Source organism: Eretmochelys imbricata, chromosome 10 (assembly GCF_965152235.1).
Source record: "Eretmochelys imbricata isolate rEreImb1 chromosome 10, rEreImb1.hap1, whole genome shotgun sequence".
Classification (NCBI taxonomy): domain Eukaryota; kingdom Metazoa; phylum Chordata; order Testudines; family Cheloniidae; genus Eretmochelys; species Eretmochelys imbricata.
In genome coordinates, this window is record NC_135581.1 from 67,045,338 (window position 1) to 67,069,280 (window position 23,943).

Here is a 23,943-nt window from a genome sequence, read left to right on the forward strand (position 1 = left end):
TACTATGATACACAGACCTCTTCTATCACCCAAAAGCACACTTGTCATCGAGGCACCTATTGTGGGCCTACTTGCCCTGCCCAGATTTCTCTGTGACATCAATGTGGCAAGAAGAATGGTCTGCAGCTGATGTCAGAAACCAGTCTCTTATAACTGACTCAACCATGCATGTGCCAGGCTTTGATTTGCCATGATGCTCCTGGGCCCTTCTGAATGGATTTTGAACGGGCCAGGGTCAGTGTGCAGGCAGTCTTCACACGAGGCCAACAAGAAGATCCCACATGCGGCTATGGCCAAAGGCAGTCATTGTCTCACATCACTGACCACTGCCCTCTCACCAGATCTGATAGTGGGCTAAGGCCTGTGCACTTCGCTAATGAGTCTACCACAAATTGCCTTGACGAGCTCTGATCCAATAAGATGACAATGGATTACAACATTGTTAGTGCCTTGCAACACAATACTGTTTTGATATCAATTCTACTTCAACACTACAGTGTGTTCCAGGGGTGTATTTGTCATTCCAACAGGAATGGACAGACACCTAACAGACACATGATGGGTAGCAGTGTTTTGCAAGGGCCGGTGCAGAGCCTACTTATTTAAAAGCACAGGTGCAAACGTCCACACCAATGTAGCTGTTTGCAAGATCTGGGCTATTGTTAGTTTCACAGTTCAGTCACTTGGGTCACATTCTTTATACTCCTATTTACTAATTTGTGTAATACCTTTCATGGAATAAAGGTGTTAGTAGCCAAGGGTGAAATTCACTCTGGAGACAAAGGCAATCTGCATCAGATGCACTAGTGCGGTGTCAGTCGAGTGGCCACGTAAAGGGGTGGCTTCTGCAGCCCCTGGATGTTATGGAGAAAGTCTTTGCACTGGCCCCATACAGACTTGTGTTGAAGACAGGCTGGAGGAGGGGCCACAGAATTCATGATGACGTGGCTCTCATGGTCCTAGTGTCCAGTGTGGATGGCCTGCAGCTGTTATTCCAGCCCAAAGGTTGGAGTGGTGACTCCAGGGGAGGGAGGAGCTATGTACTGTAGTCTTGCATTCTAGCCTGGGGAGTTGCAGAATGGATTTTGCCTCCCAAACTAAAGTCTCTCCATAAAGCCCAGTTACTCTTGTTTATTTGCAAGTACAGTAACTCCTCACTTAACGTTGTAGTTATGTTCCTGAAAAATGCAACTTTAAGAGAAACGATGTTAAGCGAATCCAATTTCCCCATAAGAATTAATGTAAATAGGACGGGTTAGGTTCCAAGGAAAATTTTTTTTTGCCAGACAAAAGGCATTATGTACATTTTAAATAATTTTAAACAAGCAATTTAATACAGGTATAAGTTTTAAACAATTTTAAACAAGCAATTTAATACTACAATCATCATTGCTGAGTATGAAGCTTGGTTGAGGTGGTGGAGTCAGAGAGTGGAAGAGGGTGGATTGTCCGGCTGCTCCTCTTGCTGAACTTTCAGAACTCGAAAAAACACATCTAGAGACTGTTGTTTTGCTTTACTTTTTTTTTCTTGGTAAATTTCTTTATAGCAAGTCATTAGATGACCAACTCCCCTAATCACTTTGGAGCTGTCAGGATCGACATCACTTAACCCTCAGCCCGCCCACTTCACCCCCTCTCCCAAGCCCCCACCCTTGACCCGCCTCTTCTCCCTCCCCACCTCCTCCCCCTTTATTTTGCATGCTGTGTCCTCGCTCCTCCTCCCTTCCTCCCTCCCCTCCCTTCTGAACACGGAAAGCCACCTGATTGCCGCGGGCAGGAGGCAGGGGAGGGAAGGGGGAGGCGCGCTGAGTCCTCGCTCCTCCCCCCTCCCTCCTGCCCACGGCACTCAGCTAGCTTGCGGCATTTAGGAGGCAGGAGGGAGGAGTGAGGACTTGGCACGCAGGCTCCCTCTCCCTCCCCCGCCTCCTGACCAGGGCAATCAGCTGGTTTGCGGTGTTGAGGAGGCAGGGGAGAGAGGGGGAGCCAGCGCGCTGAGTCCTTGCTTCTCCCCACTCCCTCCTGACTCCGAAACGCCACAAGCCAGCTGATTGCTGCGGGCAGGAGGCAGGCAGAGGAGGAGGAAGGTGCTGATCCGTGGGGTCTGCCAACGGGTGGGAGGCGCTGTGGGGAGGGGGAGTAGAGAGGCTGCCAGCTGTGGAGAAAGCAGGCAGCCAAACAACATAATAGTGGAGCATTGCACAACTTTAGATGAGCATGTTCCCTAATTGACCATCAATGTAACAATGAAACAACATTAACCAGGACGACTTTAAGTGAGGAGTTACTATGAAGTGAACTGCACCAACATGAACCCAACATGGAGGAAAAATTATAAACGCTAACTGAATAAGAATGAAATTGTAGAATGAAGTGTGACTGTGTTTAGCTTAGATTGAATGATTCCTTGTTAGCCTCCCGGTAAACTCGAGTGGTAAAATTAAGCACACGCTTAATGGTTTGCAGGATTGGGGCCTTAATTTGCAGTCCCCCTCCCCTCCAAAAATGTTAATATATTTATATTTTCCTATATAAAATACATGTTATGTTACATTTATGCAACCTGACTTTAGACAGCCTTAACTTAATCTAATTTGTTGTTTTTCCATGCATGTTAATATTAAATATTATAATTGTTTTTCCCTTAAAACAGAAATGACATACATAGTATGCAAGAGAACTTGGTTTTCACCATGCTGCTACCATAGTAGGTGATCAAAAACATGTTTTACATCAGTTTACTATTTCGTTTCATACAGCAGCTGTGAAGAAACAGCATATTACACTGACTCATCTTGTGCAAATGACTAGGCAAAGGCAATTACATAGAGAAGAAGGCATGGTTACTAAGATATATGTTTGGAGCTGATAAGAACATCAGGGAACACTAAACGTATATAATTCATGCTGGGATCCAAATACTGTGCTGAATTAGACCTCATGCATCTCTATGGAGTTCAGATGTGTGCCTGTACGTCTGCTTTCACCATTTTAATCCCCAGGGTCTCTCATTTTGCTACTATAACCCACTGGGGAGTGTGTGTTACAGGTCCTCCTCTGTGCCTTTACAGCGAGTATATAGAGCCAGGGGCACGTTAGCTCAAGCTGTAACAAACTATGCTTTTTAGCTCTGGCTGTCCCCAGTTCAATTCTTCATGTGTTGGACAAGATGGCAACCATCTCATTATGTTGGTCGTCCAGACTATAAACTTTGGGGCAGAAATTATATTGATATTTGTGTCATGTACAAGGCCAACCCTATTGTTGGTGCATGACAGGTAACTAACAATAACAACAATCATCATCTAGCTGCAACTGCCGTAGAAGCTAACTTCCAATTGAATCAACTCTTTCAATACCTCTAAGGGTATTGCCACTCTGGAAGATGAGATGTAAGTCAAGCAATGTCACAGTGGTTCATCTCTCTAAAGAGACTGACCTCTCATCATCACCATCGTCTTCTAGCCTAAGTCCCATCGATATGGGGTTGGCTCTTTGAGTCCTTCTCTGTTTTGAAGAAGTTCCTTGGAAAATCCACAGCAAATCAGATCCTATTGTATAACATCCATCCATCTAGTTTGGGGTCTTCCTATCCAGCATATTATTATTATTATTACTATTTATTTGCATTACTGTAGTTCCTAAGAGCCCCAATCATGGATCAGGAACTCCTCACAATATATTATCCCTAAAATATTTATTGTCTTGCCTTTCAAAATCTTTACAAGCACTGCTGAGCACAGGGCTTCACAGTATGCACCAAACTGGTAGTAAGTATTTGCAGGATCAGATCCCCTCCAGAATAATAATGTGGCAATCATAGCAAGAGAATGGATTCATTCATGAGGCACGATATTGTATAAGAGGCCTCGCAAAATATTGGTACAAAATGTTAACAGTGTTTTAATGAGGAGCCGATGTCTGATAAATACAACCTTTCTAATGTTTTCACCTCTTAATATAGGAATTTTTGTCATTTTGACAGAAGCACCAATTTAAAAAAAGCTCCTTCAGAAACCTGACCCAAATCCTCCAGAAAAACAAAAGCTCCAGGACAGACTCATTCGAACAAATGCAGGGAAATCCAAATCTTTTAACCTACAAAAGAAGCTTGTTATCAGTGCTACATAATTGCCATTTCTCAGGTTTTCAACCACAAGGCTTACTAACTTTCTTCAAGCTGTAAACATGTGGCAAAGAAATGTTTGCATTTGTCATCAACAGGGCAAATAGAGATAAGAAGTGTGAACACTGGTAAAGAAGGAAGACCCTGAAAAAATAGCTATAGTTAAAGAGCTGGGAAGGGAATACTTGAACAACGCGAACATGCGTGAATCAGTTGGTCCAGATGATACACAAAGGGAACCACTGTCTATTGAGTTTGCTGGACCACTGACAATTACTTTTAAAAAATCATGGGTAGTTGGAGAGGTACTGGAATAAGCAAATGTCATACTGATTTTCATGAAAGGAAAGAAGAGTGGGTGCATTTTAGACTCCAGCTTTGCAATACACATGCAGAGCCTGGCACCTGCATGCAGCTCCATTGACTTCAATGGAGCTTTATACAGGCAGGGCAGTCTGCTTCCACAGGCAGCATTGCAGGATCAGGTCCTTAGACTATAAATTCCCTGGGATAAGTACTGTGCTCCTTCCTCCGTATGGCTCACAGTGCCTAGCGCACCAGGGCACCTCTCCTGCAAACTGATCTGCACTGACTGACCACTACACATGCATGAAGGGCTGAGTAAGATAATGAGAGAGGTAAAAAAAAAAAAAAATCAGCAAACATCTGGTAGGATAATGGAAAAACGAGTAATAGGAAGCATGGGATTATGAAAAGCAAGACAAACATGAGCCCCTTGATATTGCAAACACTTCCACATATGAGTAATCCATGAATAGATGTAATCTAATTTGACTTTAGATAACAGCACCTCATAAAATCCTTAGTGAAAAATGAATTCACATTGGCTCAGATAGAAACAGTGGCATCTGGACTGAAAACTGACTAATAACTGATTGATTTAAGCAAATGATAATGATAAAAAATAAAATCATAAATTACTCAGAGGAGGTGTCTGCTTTGAGTGGGTTCACTATTAGGACCAGCCTCCTTTAATAGCTTCACTCGGTTCTGGAAGAGGGAGGAAGTGATAGTACACTGGGAAAGTTTGCAAACACCAGTGAGGACAAAGATTTGATTCAGCTCTCACACCAGCATAAACATGGAGAAACTCCACTGAGGCCAATGGCATTAACAACAGTGTGAGAGTAGACTCAGGGCCCTTGACCAATCTGAACTGTGGGCTGAAAATAACAAAACAGAAATTTTGTTTGGAAAAGTGAAAGTGAAGGCAATCAGACACCATGCGAGGGAGATATCTGGGAAGCAGCAATGCTGAAAGGGGCCTAGTGAAGATAGCGGTGTGCAGGTTAGACATGAACTGGCAATGTGATATGGCTACAAAAGAGGTCAGCGCAATCTGGGCTTCTTGGCCAGATACACAGCCTGTCACAGAGCAGGGAGTGTGACGGGGTGTATCAACCCCACACTGGTGAGGCGAGGGTTAAGGAGCTGCCCTGGACGAAGGAAGCCATGCCCCCTCATCTCTGCTGGGCATGCTCCAAGTAGCTGGAGCATTCAAAAGGGAGCAGCTCAGCTCAGTCTGGGCTGACTAAGGAGAGCAGTTGGGTTCAGCAGCCTCCTGCTGAGATGCCACCAAGATTCCAAGCTGCTGGGACTGAGCCTCCCACCAAATTGCTGGAAGCCTACCAACAACGAAGCCAAGGGCGACGACTCGCTATCGCCTGGGAAAGGGGCTCCAGAGATGAACCAGGGAGAGAGCCAGGTGGGATCCCAAGACCAAGCAGTGACATCAATGGAGGTACAGAAAACAGGGGTAGGAAGTGACCCAGGGAGCGTGAGTAAGGGTACCAGACCCTATGCCATGTATATGGCCTACTGCTTTGTAGCACCCTGGGGTCGAAATCTGGTGGAGTAGGGTGGGCCCGGGTTCTACCCCGCTTGGGACAATAGCCCCTAGGCAGAGCAGCCCTGGACTCTCACTGTTGGGTGATGTTACCGTGAGCTGTAGCTGCTAGGCAAGCGGCCCCGGACACTCACCACTAAGTGGTACTGCCAGCCTGGGGCACACAGGCTGTTCCCAGCAGGGAGGTGACAGTTACGCTCTCTGTTGCCCTGCTGTGACCACACCTAGTACACTGCTCCAGCTCTGTGCACCACAATAAAGTGAAAAGAATTTACAGAGAAGCAGCAAAAGCAATGCAGGGGCTGGAGAGACGGATAAACAAGTAATGATTAAGGGTGATCGTTATCCCAGTGCAGAGGGACCACATACAGCTGTCTGCATCACTTCCGCTCTTGGGGGCAAACTACACCTCTGCTTTCATAGACATGGAGGCTTCCTTGGCAGCAGAACTCAGGCGGTCTCATGGTATAAACTGGAGGGAGGGGAGGGGATAAATCATATACCTCCCTTGAAAAGCAGAGACCAAAACTTCCTGGGAGCATCGTCCCAATGTCTAGTTTTCCCCAAGCGTCCTAACAAACCAATGTATAGGTAACATTAGGTCTAACATATTCTCCTAGCTCCTCAAGGTCGATTTGCAAACCACCACCCCTGCCGGATTTACTTCTTTTCTTAGCTTATAACTATCTCCAGCCTTGCACAGAACCCACCTGCGCAGGGTCCTATTTAATCAGACTAAGGTATATCTGACTCAAAGTACTTTCACACTTGAACTTCCATTTTGGGTTAGGAGTCATACATATTTATGACTGGATTTTTCTCTCAAAACAATACCCATGCTATTTATACTTGGGGAGCATTTATACAGTGTCCTGGCTAGTAATAATAGAGACCTTGAAAACCCATCCCACAAACTGGAGCACTAGAGGGATTCATGAAAACAAAAGGTGTCAAAATGGTGTCAAAGGTGTCAAAATGCAATAGTGCCCACTGTTGTCCAGTCCATGAGCAGCCAGAGACCCAGGCACAATCCCAGTGTGACACAACACTCCATATTCTTCATATAATATTATGATGATATGAATATGGTATAATTTTGATGTATTGTATGCAATGTAGGGCATGTGAGAGATCATTGAAAAGGTTATGATTTGCTGAATCTGATTATCCTATTCGTATGCATGTATCATTTTTGTATCTGGAGTTAGGAATATTGACTGCGTATTTGTATCACAAATATGTTTACACCTGGGGAACGCCCACCAGCCAGAATGCACTCAGTTTAGATGGCTGGCTGGGAAAGGCCATTAGAAAAAACAACAGGCCTTAGAAAAAGCTAATCTCCCACTGGGGATCCTTCCTGAGGATGCTACAAACAGCCTCCAAGTCATGGCTGCTATGACACTACAGGGGCATGTGACCAGATCACCTGGTACTGGACTCCATCTTGGAATACCAGTGTTTTTCCACTGACTGGGCATGGGAACCAAGCTTGGAGTCAAAGGCTTCCCACCATATGCAAAAGCTATTTAAGCAGGGGAGTGAAATCATCATGGTTCTTCATTGACTCTCCACCCAAAGGAGACTCTTGGAAAGACCTGAGGAACAAGGACGGAACTGCAGGGGAAGTGCTGGACCCAGGTTAGAGGGATTTCTAGCCTGTGAAAGGAATACCTGGGGTTTTAAGCTGCAAGCAAGTGCAGCTTTCCCCTTAAGAGCCTGCAGCTAGCTTAAATTATCATTTAAGGTGCGAATTTATTACTCATATCCAATCTCTTTAGTATATTAAGCTTAGGTTGTGTATTTGTTTATTTGCTAGGTAATCTGCTTTGATCTGTTTGCTATCCCTTATAATCACTTAAAATCTATATTTTGTAGTTAATAGATTTATTTTTGCCTTGTCTAAAACCAGTGAGTGTGGGAGTCATAACTTGGGGCAAAAAGCTGTTGTACATTTCCTCTCCCCATTGAGGGAGGGGGCAAATTTCATGAGCTTACGCTGTACAGATCTCTGTGCAGTGTAAGACGGTATAATTTTGAGTTTACCCTCCAGAGGGGGGTGTGCACTTGAGTAGCTGAGCAGTTCCTTAGCTGAAGCCTTTCCATGTAGAGCTCTCAGCGTCTGTATGTAGCTGCAGCTGGGTGCGTTCCTGCCTGTATGTGTGCTGGAGGGGGCTTGAGGTCCTGCAGCAGTACAGTGTAAAGAGAGCCCAGACTGGTAGGTCAGGCGGGCTCAGTGGTACCCCAGTTCCAGGTGGCATCCCGGGGGGAACCTGTCACACCCAGGTTGTGACTTTTTTTAGAAAAACAAAGGTGTCCATGGTTCACTCCGCATACTTTGTGCTGCTTCAGTGACATAGAACAGCTGCAAACCTGACTTACCTGGCCAGCTAAGCTAAGCGATGGCTGCTGTGTGTCACAGAACAATGCAAAACTCCCAGAGCTTCCCAATTAATCAGGGCCAGTGTGTGGATCTCCTCAATAATGGACTCTGATACTCAGCCCATTTGCATCTCTTCTGTCTTTTCTGAATGGAGCCTTTCAGCCCACTTGTTCTCATTTAAGGCCCTCTGTCGGTGAGTGACTGAAAGCAGACTGACTGCGCTGTCCTGCTGTGATTCAAAGGCATCAAAAGCTGGTAGCCTTGCAAATATGGATGGATCTGGTAGCCCAAATTTTCTCACTGCTTTGCCAGCTGGCCTCTTGAGTAGAGCAGGCGTGGGGACAGAAAAGAACCCAGGTGGAACTCATCACAGGAGAGTCTATGAGGCAAATGTGCAATTGCCCCAACACCATCCTCTGGGATCTCTCTGAAAGGAAAAAATGTAGAAACTGGTCTTGGTTATAGATAGATGGGAATTTGTAGAAGAGACAGTCTAAGAACACCAGTCTTCAGGCCAGAAGCTACCTGTGCTATCTCATTGACTTCACTGGCACTTCATGGAGGAGGCGGGGGAACTGAAGGAAGAGTTTTACCTACTGAGATTGTTCCTTTTGTATCCCTTGCATGCTTTTCCGTTTAACTAGCTACACTGGTGCAAGCTGGAAATTAGCTGTGCCTTTTGGTAAGCTGAGTCTCCTCTGCCCCATAACATGGTATCTGAGTCTGACAGTTGCTGATGTGTTCCCATGCAATCGCATTTGTCAGTAGGCGCGCATTACGGGGTCCTAAGAGCGAAGGCAAGTGTATTAGCTTCCTGGGCTCGAACATCCTTTTATGATTAGCATCACTGCCTTCCCAGCAGTCCCAACCAGTTCAGTGCAGTCTGGTACCTTTTCTCCATCTCATGGTTCATCTGTCTTTTTTCCCTTTCTTCCCTAACTGCTCACTCACTTTGGCTGGGTGTTATATATACACACATTGCTTTGATAACTTATGGTCTTAAGGAAATTCCTTGGTGTATAACATTCATGGCTTGGCTTTTTCTCTCTGGTGTTATATGGTGCCTTCAGTTCAAGCTGCTAAACGAAGCTGGCAGTTAGCTTCTCTCTAGGCTTTTACATGCTGCTGCAAGGCAAAATAACCTGTTGTTTCCAGTCTGTATTTTTAGGGCTGCAGCTGTACGCTAATTATCTCTCCACGCTGGTGTAAGAGGCTATTTAAAGGGATTTAGGGATATAATGCATTTTCATAAACATATTCTCCAGACTTATACCCCTTCAACCTCGGGGGTTTGTATTGAACATAACACTGCAGCACGTTGTGTCCAATCTTTTATGCTGACTTCTGAAGGCATTTGTAGACTTTAGGGAGGTCTTACTAAAGGCTGGGAGATGAGTATTAAATCTTGCTGAAATCCAAGAACATTCCGTGTCTTTTGGGATCAGCAGTGATGCAAAAGATAATATATGGGTTGACCCAGGATCATCTGGAGTATGTGGGACTTTGGAATGGAGAAATGGGAGTTACAACATAGCCATGGAAGTCTGCTATTTTATGTTGCTGTAGTATTTATTCTAATTAGTTACTTTCTTTTTGTTTGTTTTCAGCACAAGAAAAAAAAACTACAGGTTTATGTGGGTCCTTCAGCTTCCATGTCAGACAGTAAGAGAAAAAACAAAGCAAGAATTTTATTTCCAATTTTATTTCCAATTTCTGTATCAGGTTTAGAAATAACAGTTACAAAAAATTATGTAAAACACTCTGAAAAATCCAAAGCCAGTAATGAAGAGCCTTTTCTGAGAGTAGGAAATGAGGGGAGACTGGATCGATTTCCTCCTTTAAGTTTTAGAAGGTTTGCCTCATGAAACTACCTCTTCTGCCAAGTATTTCTTGGACTCCTTTAAAATACTGTTTATTCTAGTTGCTCCTCTTGTGAATCATCCAAACTACTGGAGCCTTTTTTGTTGATGCTGCCTCCGTCAGAGTGCACAGTTAAATGGTGTGCTTTCATTGCAATGTGCACCACCTAGATTTTAGGCTTCTGTCTCTGGTATATGTCACTAAAATATTTTTCACAGACTCATAGAGGTTAGAGATGTAAAGGACTCATTAAGTCATCTAGGGCTAGATCTGTAAAGGTATTTTGGTGCCTAGAGATGCAAACAGGCTTCCAGGCACTTTTGAAAAATCTCACTAGGTGCATATCTGCATCGTTAGGCATGTAAATATCTTTAAAAATATGGTCCCTAGTCAACATTTTGCCAGTGAAGGATTGTTCCTTATGGTGTATTTTCTAGTTGTTGTTACCATTTATTATGCATATTCAAGTAGCACTTAGAGGCTACTATGCTAGCCCACATGTAGAAAAGGTCTCTGCCACAAAAGGGTTTACAGTTCAAATTAAGATTTAAATCTCCAAAGCGAGTTGCTTCTCCATCACCGATTAATCCATATCACTGTCAGGAAGCCCTCTTGATCTTTCCTCAAAGGACAATCATATATCATTTGAAAGTGTTTTTTATCCCCAGTCATATTGTTGCAAGCTATTATAAACATATGTTTCTATATGTTAACACTCTTCTTTCTACGTTTAGTGTAACACAACATTAAGGTTGGGAAATCAAGCACTCACTAGCAGGAAATGCAAAGTTAAAGTTGAAAGCACAAACCTTAGTGTTGTTGCCTACATTTATATTAGTTTGTACAGCACTTAGCACCACAGAGGCTAATCTCAGTTGGAGCCTCTAAAAGTTACTTTAATGCAAATAAGATATAATAAGAAGAGGAATTTATACTCTGCCAGTATCATCATACATTATTTGTCAATTAACAGAGCATGTGTCAATTATAATATAAACTAGCAATTTTTATACTTCTCTGGAGTGAGTTACAATTAAGTACATACAGTTTTGAGAATCTTATTCACTACAAATTTCACTCAGGAGACAGATTAACCACTAGCATAAGCAAGCTTTCCATGCAATTGCGTCCACTTACAACTATAATGGCTTTAACCTGAAATCCACAAAACAAGTAATGATTGATGAACATCAGCTCAGTAGTGTTAAAGTTATGAGGGGAAAAAAGGAGTCCAACAGAAAACTTAGTGCTCATGTGCAAAAAACTTTCAATACTCATAGCTTCAAAATTATTGAACCAATATCCTTCATTCTTGCCTATTCCTTGAGTTCACTCAGATTTACAAAAAAACATGCCATGGTTAAACAAAATAGATTCAGCTACCGTTATTTGTGTACAAAACTCTCACCTGAGCACTTGGAGATGGTTATTTTAAACAACAACAAGCCACTGAATTTTTTTAAAAAAAGATGAATTTTGCCGAAATTTCCCTTGAACAGTTATGTCTGGACTGAGTCCAACCATGGAACATTTCAGTCCAAAAGGGAATTTGTTTGTCAAAAGTTAAGAGCAATTTGAAAAGGTGTTTTTTCAAGAAAGTTACATTAAACCTTAATTATAGCAGTCACTACTCTTCCCTGCCATGACCCTCAAATAAATTCTGTTTTAAAGCATGCTTCAAAACAGAGCACAAGACAAAGAGCGTGAAATTAGAGGAGATCCCACAACTCCCAAATACAGGGAAATTTACACTTACATTTCTCATTATATTCAGCTAACAATATTAACTATAAATACAATGAACCACTGACGTCAATAAAAGAGCATCCTCTTACATCTGCTCCAATATCTGAAAATAAGGCTTAAATTCAGATTATCTAAGCAAAATGTGCAAAAAGTCTTGAAGGTAAGAAAGGGTTCCATAAAGGGCTTATCTCACTACATTTGACACGTAGAACATCGGGTGTAGCCACAGGAGTTTTGCATGCAGAACCCCTTATAATGCAGGAGCTTAGTAGCTGATCATGAAATCATGGCACAGATTGATCCAATATGACAAAATAATAAAGAAAGCCTACCAGGGAATATCGTTTGCACAATTCTGATAGTGACAAAGGTGTAAGATAGTGTGACAGGATACTATTAGCAGCACCCTGGTCACTGGGTTTGCTGCAGCACAGGAAAGAGTACAAGCTTAGTTGAAGCCATTAATACACTTTCTGTTGAGGGATTGTGAGCACCTAAGTGATCATCACTGAGCTAATGAAGTATTTGGAAGGATCAGGATATAAGTGGGAGGAACAGGAAGCAAGGGGCAGCTCAGAAAGTGAGCCTAGGCTGAGGAGTGAAGGCGGCATGGACGCCTCTCCTTGCTGTATACCTGCATTACATGGTCTTACTTTGTAAGAAAAGAATACACACATACACGTTGGTGAAAAGATGACAACCTGGTGTGCGTTTGTGACCGTGAGTCCATGCAAATTGGACAGGCAGTGGAGTACGCTGGGTAGTGGCAGAGGCGCCTTGTGACACGTGGGGGCTTCTCCAGGATTAGTAACTCCCTTAGCTGAGAAGGAGACTTGAAGGGGACCTGTGCGAAGGCAGAAGATCCAGGCACCATGGACAAGACACAGCGCTGGCTAGCGGAACAACAACAGGAGATGCAGAAGACCCAGCAGACAGGGATGCAAGCACTTCTGCGTTGGCAAGTGCAGCCCCAGAAAACGTTGCTAGCATTCATCAAGGAGCAGGCCCGGGGACAGGAACAGCTCCTTTAGAGGCTGGTGAGCTCCAGTGAGGGGACTGGAAATTGAAATGTGGGCCTGGTTCTGTGTAAGATGGCCCCGGGGGATGACTCTGATGCCTTTTTACTACCCTTTGCACAGGTGGCTACTAGCACTTAGGCCAACCCCTTATCTGGGAAGTGAGGATCAGGTAACCTATATTGCCATGAGCAAATACACTAGACCAAAGACTATGATACGCTGAGGACTGCTATTTCAGACAGAGTCGGCCTGTCTGAATACCACCAAATATTGACAAATATGCCAGAAATTCAGGGCAGCCAGCTGGAACGGCAGGATATGTCCCAGGGCCTTTGCACAGAAATGATCAGACTAGGCCACCTGATGGTTGCATACAGCTGGATAGACAGCACAGAGGCCCCAATGGACTCCATTATTCTGGAGCAATTTAAACAGCGCCTCCCTGCAACTACATGGGTCTGAATTTGGAGGAACCAGCCAGAATCAGGTGGTTCCTCCAGAGGTGGCAGAAAAATTAACAGAGGAGTCTGTGGAGGCAAACTTTCCATGAAAAGAGCTCCATACCCTTATAATCAAGGGTGAGGGGAAGGTTGAAGAACCTCATACAGCAAAGCCTGGGAAGCGGATGCAAGGGGCAAACAATGATGGCCCAGCCGCCCACTATCAGTACAAGGGCCAAGAACACATAAAGAGAGACTACCCCTGCATGAACTGTGAGTTTGTGGAGTTCTCTGGGTGGACAGGCCTAAAAAGGGGACCTGAGATAAGAACAATTCTGGTTGAAGTAGGTTGAAGAACGACAAGGGGTGCTATGAATTCAGTGGCAATGAGTTCCCTCATATGGAACACCTTGGTTAAGCTGCAGTAGCGACAAGAGGGGTCAATGATAACTATTTATTATATACGTGGGGAAGAGAGCCCTTATCCCATGGCGGTTATCCCATTGGAAGTAGAAGAAAAGTGTAGATGGCAGTGAGTAGGGCTAATAAAGTCTTCGCATTAGTTGGTAAAGTTAACAACAGACTGGACTCCATTCACTTTATGTAAAAAGGGTTGATGATGGGGGGAGGGACCCCAACTGATGGGTCTGTGCAAAAAGCTCACGAGTGTCGATCCTTCCAGGTCCAGTATTTGACAACAGACAGATGGTAACAAGCTTAGAAAGATGAAACACACTGGAAGACTTGAGGGAAGGAGGAGGAAAAGTTGAGAAGGGGAAAGTGAAGCCAGGAATGCTAGATCAGGGACACCTAGAGAAGGAGGATGGAGGCTCAGCCAACTCCCAGGAGGAATAAGTCCTGGGCAAGGCTCAGGATGGAGAACAAGCTGAAGAGAGAGGTGGGTCCTGACAAGGAAGCCTTGGTGGGTGAACCTACCCCGATAGGCCCAAACCAGGACCAAGGTAAGTCAGGGGAAGACAGGGATCCCGAAAATGTGGCTCTAGAGGGACAATTCATGCAGGTAGATATAAACCATGAGCCAAGTAAACTGGAGGAGAGATCAGTGAGGTGTGACTGGTGCAATGACCTATGGGCCGAGGTGGAGATGTGGGGAAAACCTCCACCCTCAAAATAAACTTTTTGTTGGTGGAAGGCAGGAGACCATCACCAGTAGTCCATGGAAGGCCAGCTGCAAAAGGAACAGGAACCTCTAGTGGGGGAACAGGAACTGTGTTGGGGGACTGAGCAACTGAATGGTAATCACTGTGCTAATGAGGCAATTTGGGAGGATGTAAGTGGGATGAACAGGAAGCAAGGCTCCGCTCAGAAGGTGAGCCTGGGCTGTGGAAAGAAGGTGGCATGGAAGTCTCCCATTGCTGCATGCCTGCATTACACTTGTTACTTTGTAAGAAAAGAACAAACACCCACCTTGGTGAAAAGGTAACAGCCTGCTGTGTGTTTGTGACCGTGACACCATGCAAGCTGGCCAGGCAGTGGAATACATTGGGTAGCGACAGTGGTGCCCTGTGACAGATAGATAATGAGAGGGAGGAAAAGTAGGACTAGGCTGAGAGTGATGAAGAAGGAGGAGATATAAGAGACTCAGATTTAGCACCAGGGCAAAAAGTGATAGCAGAAGACCAGAGCAACAACAAGGGGAGGCTGGAAAAAAAGCACAGAGTGATCTTTAAGCAAATAGGAAAGGACTGGACAGGTCCCAAATGGCCAAAGAGAAAAGCTCATAGATTGTAACTGGTTTTGGCATTAAAATATAGAGAAAGATCTGTTGTCTGTTTTTGATGGGCTCTTTGAAGTTTTCTGGATCTAACTGATTTTTGTCTGTCATTCTTTGCCAAAAAGGATAAACTCTGCCAGGGAAACCCTACCTTCTCTTGTCCTTTGTCCAATAAGAAAACAAATGGTCTCTTTAAAATATCAAACACTTTAAAATGTAGAACTGTACTTCCATGATTGTTTGAGGGATTGATGATATTTCCAAGATGCCATACATACAAACTGTAGTTAGTAAGTTGTTGTTAGTTCGGTATCTAGCATATTAACTTAATGTGTCAAAACCAGGGCCCTGGACCTGCCCTAGAATCCATCAGTGAAGACACTGTGACCATGCACAGTCCTGTGGGATCCACTAATGTGGACTTCTACTTCAACATCAGGGCCATAGTTTGTTTCTAAAATTTCTTTGCATGTGTCTTAAATGCATTTTTCCACACTGTTCTTCACTGTTTTATTGAAGAGTGAAAATTAAGACTGCTGGAATTATTTCACCCTCTGGTAGTTTATTTTTTTAGGTTCTTTAATACCATAGTATTAACGGTGTTACTCTTCTAGGCAACAATCCAACAAAGCACATGCTTAACTTTAAGTGCCACATTAGGATTACTCAGTGCTTAAAGTTAAACATGTTTTACGGGGGTTTTTGGATTGGGTCATAGTTAACAATAATTTTTAAATGTGTTGGGCTGGAAATTACCAGCCTACCCTTGTATTTTATTAAAATAATTTCTGCAGCTGAACATATCACAGACAGTGGTCCCCATTACAATGCCAGAGTTTACTAACAGTTACTGGCAAGAGGTATCGATCAAACACAGATTCCCTAAAATGTATAAATACCTCAGAAAACTTATCATCTTTAAGCGTGACTCTTGTACATGTACCAGGCAGCAACACATGTGCTGTCAAACATATCTAACAAATATGATATACAAGGCACTATCAATATAAAGCAACAGCAAGAAATTATAAGGAGAAGGAGAGAGATGTGGGTCTAGAAGAGAAGAAATTCAGATTCCCAAGAGACTGCAAACTTTAGATTAGTTAGTGTAACATCATCACTCTAAGGGACATACTTTTGCCTAATTGAGAAGTGAAAAGCATCTAAACCTTCTGTGTGTGGCAAATTAAAGTTTACTGCAATACCTCTTTAGATCTCTTTTGTACTGTTCCAAACCAACTTAACCATCCTTGCACAAGCTATCTGAGTCTACCCAAATCTTGTTCTCTTATCCCGAGCCACGTTATTTTACATTTAGTTCAATGAACTGCATAAGTCACTTACCTGGGCAAACTCCTACATTATTCAGGTCATTCAGAATTTTGTTCCTCTCTTTACATTTGCATTAATGGTCTCCTTATTTTTTAATCACCCTCATATTGTGTCATCTAATTGCTTATTATTTCTTCAGGGCCACTGATGAAATGAACACAATTATTGATTTTTTGTATTCTTCCTTTCATTTAATCTTAAATGGCTAACCAATGGCCAATATTCACCCTTTCAACAAACTAGAAGAATATATCTGGAAGGTGCAATGGATATTTTTCTATGTGTCTAGTAATGATATGGCCCCCATCTTGGTAGTAGCTGAGCAAGTCACAAACGTTAATGACTTTATTGACACAACACCCTTGTTAGGTAGGGAAGTGGTGTTGTTCCTATTTTACAGACAGTGAACGGCGGCCCAGAGAGACTGCATAACCCAAGGTTGCACAGGTAGCCTATAGCATAGCTGGGAACCAAACCTGTATTTCCTAAATCTCGGCCTAGTACCTCAACCATCCGAGCATGCTTCCTCCATGCATACTAAATGCCTCTTCCGCCTATGTAATCAATGTACTGTCAGGGCTGGATCCTCAGCTGGAGTAAATCTGCATAGTTCCATTCACATCAATGGAACTTCACTTGTGTACATCAGCAGGGGCTCTAGCCGCTTAGTATTTATCTCATGGCTGTAAGTGCTACACACATCTTATTACACCAAACTGCTACTCTTCTTTTTGATACAAGATTGGACTTAATCCACTCACATAAGTCACCTTAGATACCAAACTTACAGACTTTGGCCCAATTCCTGCCATCCCTACTCACTGGCCCCAATGTAGGTTAATGAGAGTTTTGTCTTTGAGTAAAGACTGCAAGATCAAAACAGAGAAAAGTCAATATGACTTCAGTGGCATCTTTCGTATTCCAAGTATCCAAAAGTGCCTTACAAAGACGGGTTTTGTAAAGCGAGACTTTACAACAGAGCATGGAACGACCTGAGTGACTGTCAATTGGAGTTTTGACTAAGGACTGCAGGATTTGGCCCTTTGCAAGTTATTAATTTGTGAGATGATCAATATCATAAGCTAGTGAAACTCAAGAGTCACAGCGTGCCATCCGTTTTTAAGCAGAGCTCCCTATTGGTTTCTCTACACATCAGCCACTTCTACCTCTTCTCTCACTGTGCAGAATGTTGCTCTTGCCCACACATCTTGATCTTCTTCCTGCTGAAGCCAATAGAGTTAAACGGCAGATTCATATTGGTAAGAGGCTGGCTTAGTGTCAAAGCTGGCTACTCACTTTCTGTCCTGCTTTAATACTGCTCCACTTCACTAAATACAGGTAACTATTTTGCCCTTCTATAGCACTTCCTGCCAAGGACCACCGAGTCTCAACACGGCCTCTGAGAGGGGCCATTGCAACAAGAAATTATTTAAATACAGCAATAAATAACAAACCCTTTGGATTACTAAACCAGTATTTTTAAAATAAAATATGTAGCTTTTTTATATGTGAGTTTAAGGATCAAGCATACAAATGGTTTATAAATGTTATACTGCAGTATATACAAATCTGAACTTTGATTATACAAAGATCTTCAGCTTAAGCAAAACCTCTTGATAACTGGGGTTCAGTTAATCAGGGGAGCTGACTTGCTGTCTCACCTGCAAAAATCTCTACTTCTCTCCTCACTTGCATGACACAACAGTCTCCTTGGAGCACAGTGAAGATTAGTGTAAACCCTGTGGCCTTAGCTTCACATGGAAAAAAGGTGTGTTGTTAACTTGTGTTCGCTAACACATGGTACCTAACACAAGGTAAAATCCTACTGAAGACAAAGCAGTCTCATAGCCTTTACCTCAATCTGCAAAACCTCATGTTAAAACCATAGATGACTTTGTCTTCACTGGGGTCTTCACTTAACAACACAAGTTAACAACACACCTTTTTTCCTAGTGAAGATGTATCCTGAGGGACAAACCTTTGACTAGCCTGCTGGACACATAATCAAAGATGTGCCCATCTGTGCTCAGTGTATGATAAAAAAATAAAGAAAAGTTTGCTGAAACAAAGAGCCCTATCCTGTTTTCCATTTACTTCAATTAGTTACCATATGTTAGCTAACACGAGTTAACAACACACCCTCTTTACACATGAGGACAAGGCCACAGGGCTAGTCTTCACTGTACTCCAAGGAGAATGTTGTTGCATTCAAGTGCGGAGAAGAGTACAGCTTTTCTTAGTAAAGTCAATGGGAGTTTTGCCATTGACTTCAATGGGAGCAGGATCAAACCCAAAGCTGGAATTATCTGAGTTGTTAAAGTCACTTGCTGCTCCATTTTCAGATTAAATTAAACCATTATTGAAGTAAGAAAGAAATTGATTTAAAATAGACTCCATCACCGTTAGCATGCTGTTGGCCATCACAAGCAGATATAAGAATATAAATGCTGATCAGAGACATTAATTACAAATACAATGTGAAGTTTAGACACGGATCACTTGATAATTACCTGTTCTGTCCATTCCCTCTGAAGCACCTGCACTGGCCACTATCTGAAGACAGGATATTGGGCTAGATGGACCTTTACTCTGACCCAGTATGGCCATTCTTAAGTTCTATGTTCTTATGCCTATTCACAAATGAATTTCAGCCCGCTCTGCCGAAGCAATTGGGTGTGCTTCCTTATTTCTGTTCCCTTTAACATTTAGCATCCTCTGATTTTTCCCTTCTCTATCAACCTTCATTGAAGCCTCCGATACTGGTTTTCCATCCTTGTACTGTGTCTACACTCAACTCGCACTCTCAGTCACACTCATAATGACCCTTGCTTCACTCTTCACCACTTACATATACCCTTTTCTCAATGTTTTCTCAAGGGCATTGGTAAAGTCCATGCTACCTTGACCCTGCTCTCCTGCACGATGTGTACAACCCTTTATAATGCATCCGACGAAGTGGGTATTTACCCACGAAAGCTTATGCTCCAATACGTAACTGTTAGTCTATAAGGTGCCACAGGACTCTTTGCCGCTTTTACAGATCCAGACTCACACGGCTACCCCTCTGATGCTTAACCCTTTATAAAGTTCAAGCTCTCGCAGATCATAAACACCAACAACTTTCTTTTACTTGTGAATGAAAACAGAATGCAGCTAACATAACAAAGTACACCATGGTGACCAAAAAAGGGGGAAGAGAAGGCTGTAAATATGCCATAGTATCAGATCGCCCCTGGGAATGCCCTGCTCTGTTTTGTGGCTCTCCTGAATATGGACATTAAATATACAGTGGGATGCTTATTTCGTTGCCAAATGCCCATGATGCTTTTCCAACTCAGTTATTTCAAACCAGTTTATAACCAAAGATGGGAAAGGAATAATAAAATAAAAAATTCACAACCCCAAACCACCACAAAATAAAAGGTTTCAGAGTAGCAGCCGTGTTAGTCTGTATTCCCAAAAAGAAAAGGAGTACTTGTGGCACCTTAGAGATTAACCAATTTATTTGAGCATAAGCTTTTGTGAGCTATAGCTCACTTCATCGAATGCATTCAGTGGAAAATACAGTGAGGAGATTTCATAGAATATCAGGGTTGGAAGGGACCTCAGGAGGTCATCTAGTCCAATCCCCTGCTCAAAGCAGGACCAATCCCCAATTTTTGCCCCAATCCCTAAATGGCCCCCTCAAGTATTGAACTCACAACCCTGGGTTTAGCAGGCCAATGCTCAAACCACTGAGCGATCCCTCCCCCTATTTATTTTCACACAGAACATGAAAAAATGGGTGTTTATCATGCACACTGTAAGGAGACTGATCACTTAAGATGAGCCATTACCAGCGGGGGGGGGGGGGGGGAGAAAACCCTTTGTAGTGATAATCAAGGTGGGCCATTTCCAGCAGTTAACAAGAACATCTGAGGAGGGCGGGGGGGGGGGGGGAATAAACAAGGGGAAATAGTTTTACTTTGTGTAATGACTCAACCACTCCCAGTCTCTATTCAAGCCTAAATTAGTTGTATCCAATTTGCAAATTAATTCCAATTCAGCAGTCTCTCGTTGGAGTCTGTTTCTGAAGTCTTTTTGTTGAAGAATAGCCACTTTTAGGTCAGAAATCGAGTGACCAAAGAGATTGATTATTTGAGCATAAGCTCCTCACTGTATTTTCCACTGAATGCATCCAATGAAGTGAGCTGTAGCTCACGAAAGCTTATGCTCAAATAAATTGGTTAGTCTCTAAGGTGCCACAAAATAAAACTCCTTTTCTTTTCACAAAATAAAACCAGCCACTGCCTCACAAGCCCAGAACTTCTCCACATGATCAGCTCCCCAATGAGCCTGCATTTGGAGGGGCGCGTGGAAAAAATGGAGGCCATGTAGACCAACTCCTCCTCTCAATTAATAAGTTGCATCCTTCCGGATTGTGTCCATGTTTACCACTAATCTCTTTGTAGTAGACCATGCCTCCTCCGCCCCCTGCAGCCCCAAATATGGTGTATTCCGTGCATCAAGCACCCTGCAAAGAGTTGTTGCCTAAATTCTAGGCCTTGCTCTCCTCCCATGTGTGTTTCCCATGCAGTGGACACTTCCTGGGCTGAGAGAGAGACAGATCTGGCCTCCTGATGGCTATGCCTGTTTGTCTCTTTCTCTCTCCCTCTGTGGCTTCATATTGTGGGCAAAGGCAGCTTTTCTGCAACTGCCTGGAAATGTGCATGTGGGAAGGCTGGCGGGAGCCCTCACTAGTGGGGAGGGGGGGAACTGTGAGAGGGGAGGGCGTATAATAAATGGCATCATTATCATGCAGAGCTGCCAACTCCCCATAATAATAATTTAGGTACAATCCCCACACGCCCCCTCCCCTTCTCCCGGGACGGGGGTGCGGGGGTGCGGAGAAATCTGCACATTCAAGCAAAGATGCACAATAATCCAGCGGGGAACAGACACCCGCTCCCCTGTCGCTCCCCGCCGCGGCAGGCATGGAGGGCTGGGGCGGGGGGGTGGTCTGTGTCTGCGGCTGGGCTTGCAATGGACCCAGCAGCCGCCGCCGCCACACGCCTCGGGAGAGGCAGAGGAGAAGCAGCGGGGAAATGGTGGGGCCGGGCCGGGCGCTGCGCTGGGAGGAGGGGAGGGGGATCGGGCTCCCTGCATTGCCCCCCACCCACCCCCCGGGCCGCGGCCCCGGCCCTCACTCACCCTGGCCGGCCAGTGCGGGTAACCTTTCATCTTGGCGAACACCAGGTCTCCCGCCTTGTACTCGCGGGGCCTCGGACGCGCCATCGGGAGCTTCCCTCCGCCGCCCGCCCCGCGCCCCCCTGCACCCGGCCGCCCCTCGCGGGGTGCGATCCGCCCAGGCAGCGGCAGCCGCAGCAGGGTCGGGCCCCCGGCACCAGCCTCTGTCCCCGGCGGCGGCAGAGGTGGGGGGGCGTGTGTGTGTGTGTAGCGGGGGAGGGGGGAGGCCTTGGACTCAACCCCACCGGCCCCCAATGGCTGGGATCCCGCTGCCGCCGCGGCAGGGCCCGGGCCGAGGCTGGAATCGCCCTGCGGGCGGAGCGAGCCTGGCCGAAAGGCAGCCCCCGGGCGAGCCCGCTACACGGCCCGCGCCCCGCGCTCCATCCCCGGCGCCGCAGCCTCGGCAGCCGCAGAAATATGGATCCTTCTCCTCCAAATTATTCCTCGGGCAGCGACCGAAAACAACAGGATCTTCGGGTGGTGATTTTTTTTTTTCCCTGCTTTCCCTTCCTGTTATTTTCTAGGTGCACGGATCCGTTTCTAGGAAAAACAGCAGAGTTCAGAGCGGCTCAGTCTGCTCGCTGGTTGCCTCCCCGGTTGAGGCGCGGGGCTCTCTCTTTATGCACCGTTTCCACGGGGGGTTGAGGAAAAAGGGAAAAGCCGGATCTAAGTGGATCCTGCCAGATCCTTGCAGCCTCCCCAAATTCCACCACTTAAATACAAAACACGTCCAAGCCTTTCCTACTGCACTAAAATAATCTGGACCCCCTCCCCCCCCCCGTGTGCCCTCGTGCCACAAAGACCTGGATCTAGGAAATGGAGCTTGTTGGTGGTTGGGCCTGAACCCCCAAATTCCACCTCCCAAGTATAGAACACATGCAGCCACACTCCTACTGCACCAAAATGTCACGACTGCAGCGCATCTCAGTGTTGCAAAAACCTGGATCCAGAACATGGAGTATGGCACTCCTGCTCCCCAAAACAACAGCCGACATTCGCAAGAAATCCAACCCATTCTAGTGCACCAAAAAACTCCAGACCCCCAGGTGTCCCAGCACAATAGCACTACCCAGGCCTAGATCTGGGACATGGAGTCTTGGTGGATTCTTCCCCATTTGCACCAAAGCCCCCAAAGCCCCATAACCTTACTACAAAACACATCCAACCCCTATTAGGGCACACACAAAAATTCTAGAATAGATTATTCTAACTGTCTAGCATCTTGATGCTACAGAGACCTGCTCTGGGATCCTGCTGGATCTTGCAGATTTTTGTGCTCAGACCCCCAAATTCTACTGTCTGAATACAGAACAAACCAGCTGCTCCTACTTCACTATGAAGTTCTGGACACCAGCATGTCCTAGTGATGCAACGACCCAGATTGGGACATGGATCCTGATGGATCCTGCTAATTTTTAACTGCAGTATCCTACATTCTGCTCTATAAATAGATGCACAATGCACCAGCTCCTAACACTAAAAAAATTCCAGACCCTATTGCAAACTGACATGGCAGTATCCCAAGATCACCAATCCAGCACCTGGATCCTGCAAGTTTTTTTTTACCCCAAAAGTCTATGAGCTAAGTAGCAATTTGCAGAAATTCCACTTCCACTTGATTACTGTTGATATTTATTATTTATATTGTGATGGTGCCTGCTTGAGAATCTACAGTAAGATGTTGCATTAAATGAGCTTAAAATGGGTATGAATTGCTGGCCTTCTAAAAATAGGTGGCCAGTCAGTGAAAAGTTTCACACAACCTTTGTTTTTAGGCCATTTGAATTTTCTACATGTTTTTTGTGTCATTTCTCTTCAAAACTATTTAACAGGAAGTCTCTGAATTTGGCCTCGGGCTGGAATTTGTTCTTGGCAGTCCCACTTTTCTTTATAGACTCCTAAACTTTAAAATCAGAAGGGATCATCATGATCATCTAGTCTAACCTCCTACACATGGCAGGCCACAGAACCTCACCCACGCACTTCTATAATAGACCCCTAACCTCTGACTGAATTACTGAAGTCCAGTATCTCCTAAAAATCATTGTCTAATGACTACGCAACACTTGGTAGAGAGGTGAGCTTGAGTAGAGCTGGTGCAACAAGTAGTTTTGGGTTGTTTTTAAATATTAGAGGTAGGGTAATTGAAAGTCATTGTTCATCCTAAAATATTGTCCATCAGCACTTGAATTTCTATACCCCACTTGGCCAA

At 44.5% G+C, this 23,943-nt stretch overlaps 1 protein-coding gene across 2 annotated transcripts in view; it reads right to left on the minus strand.

The window, feature by feature from the left end:
* HDGFL3 (HDGF like 3) overlaps positions 1-22,214 on the minus strand; it is a 58,067-nt gene extending 35,853 nt beyond the window's left edge. Inside the window, exon 1 of one of the 2 annotated variants that reach the window (XM_077828207.1) lies at positions 21,696-22,211. In XM_077828207.1, coding sequence (XP_077684333.1) covers positions 21,696-21,779 — 84 coding nt within the window. In that variant the 5' untranslated portion in view covers positions 21,780-22,211. Of the gene's footprint in view, positions 1-21,695 lie in introns of both variants that reach the window. The other variant, XM_077828206.1, reaches the window with a different exon arrangement.
* Positions 22,215-23,943: the final 1,729 nt, after the last annotated feature.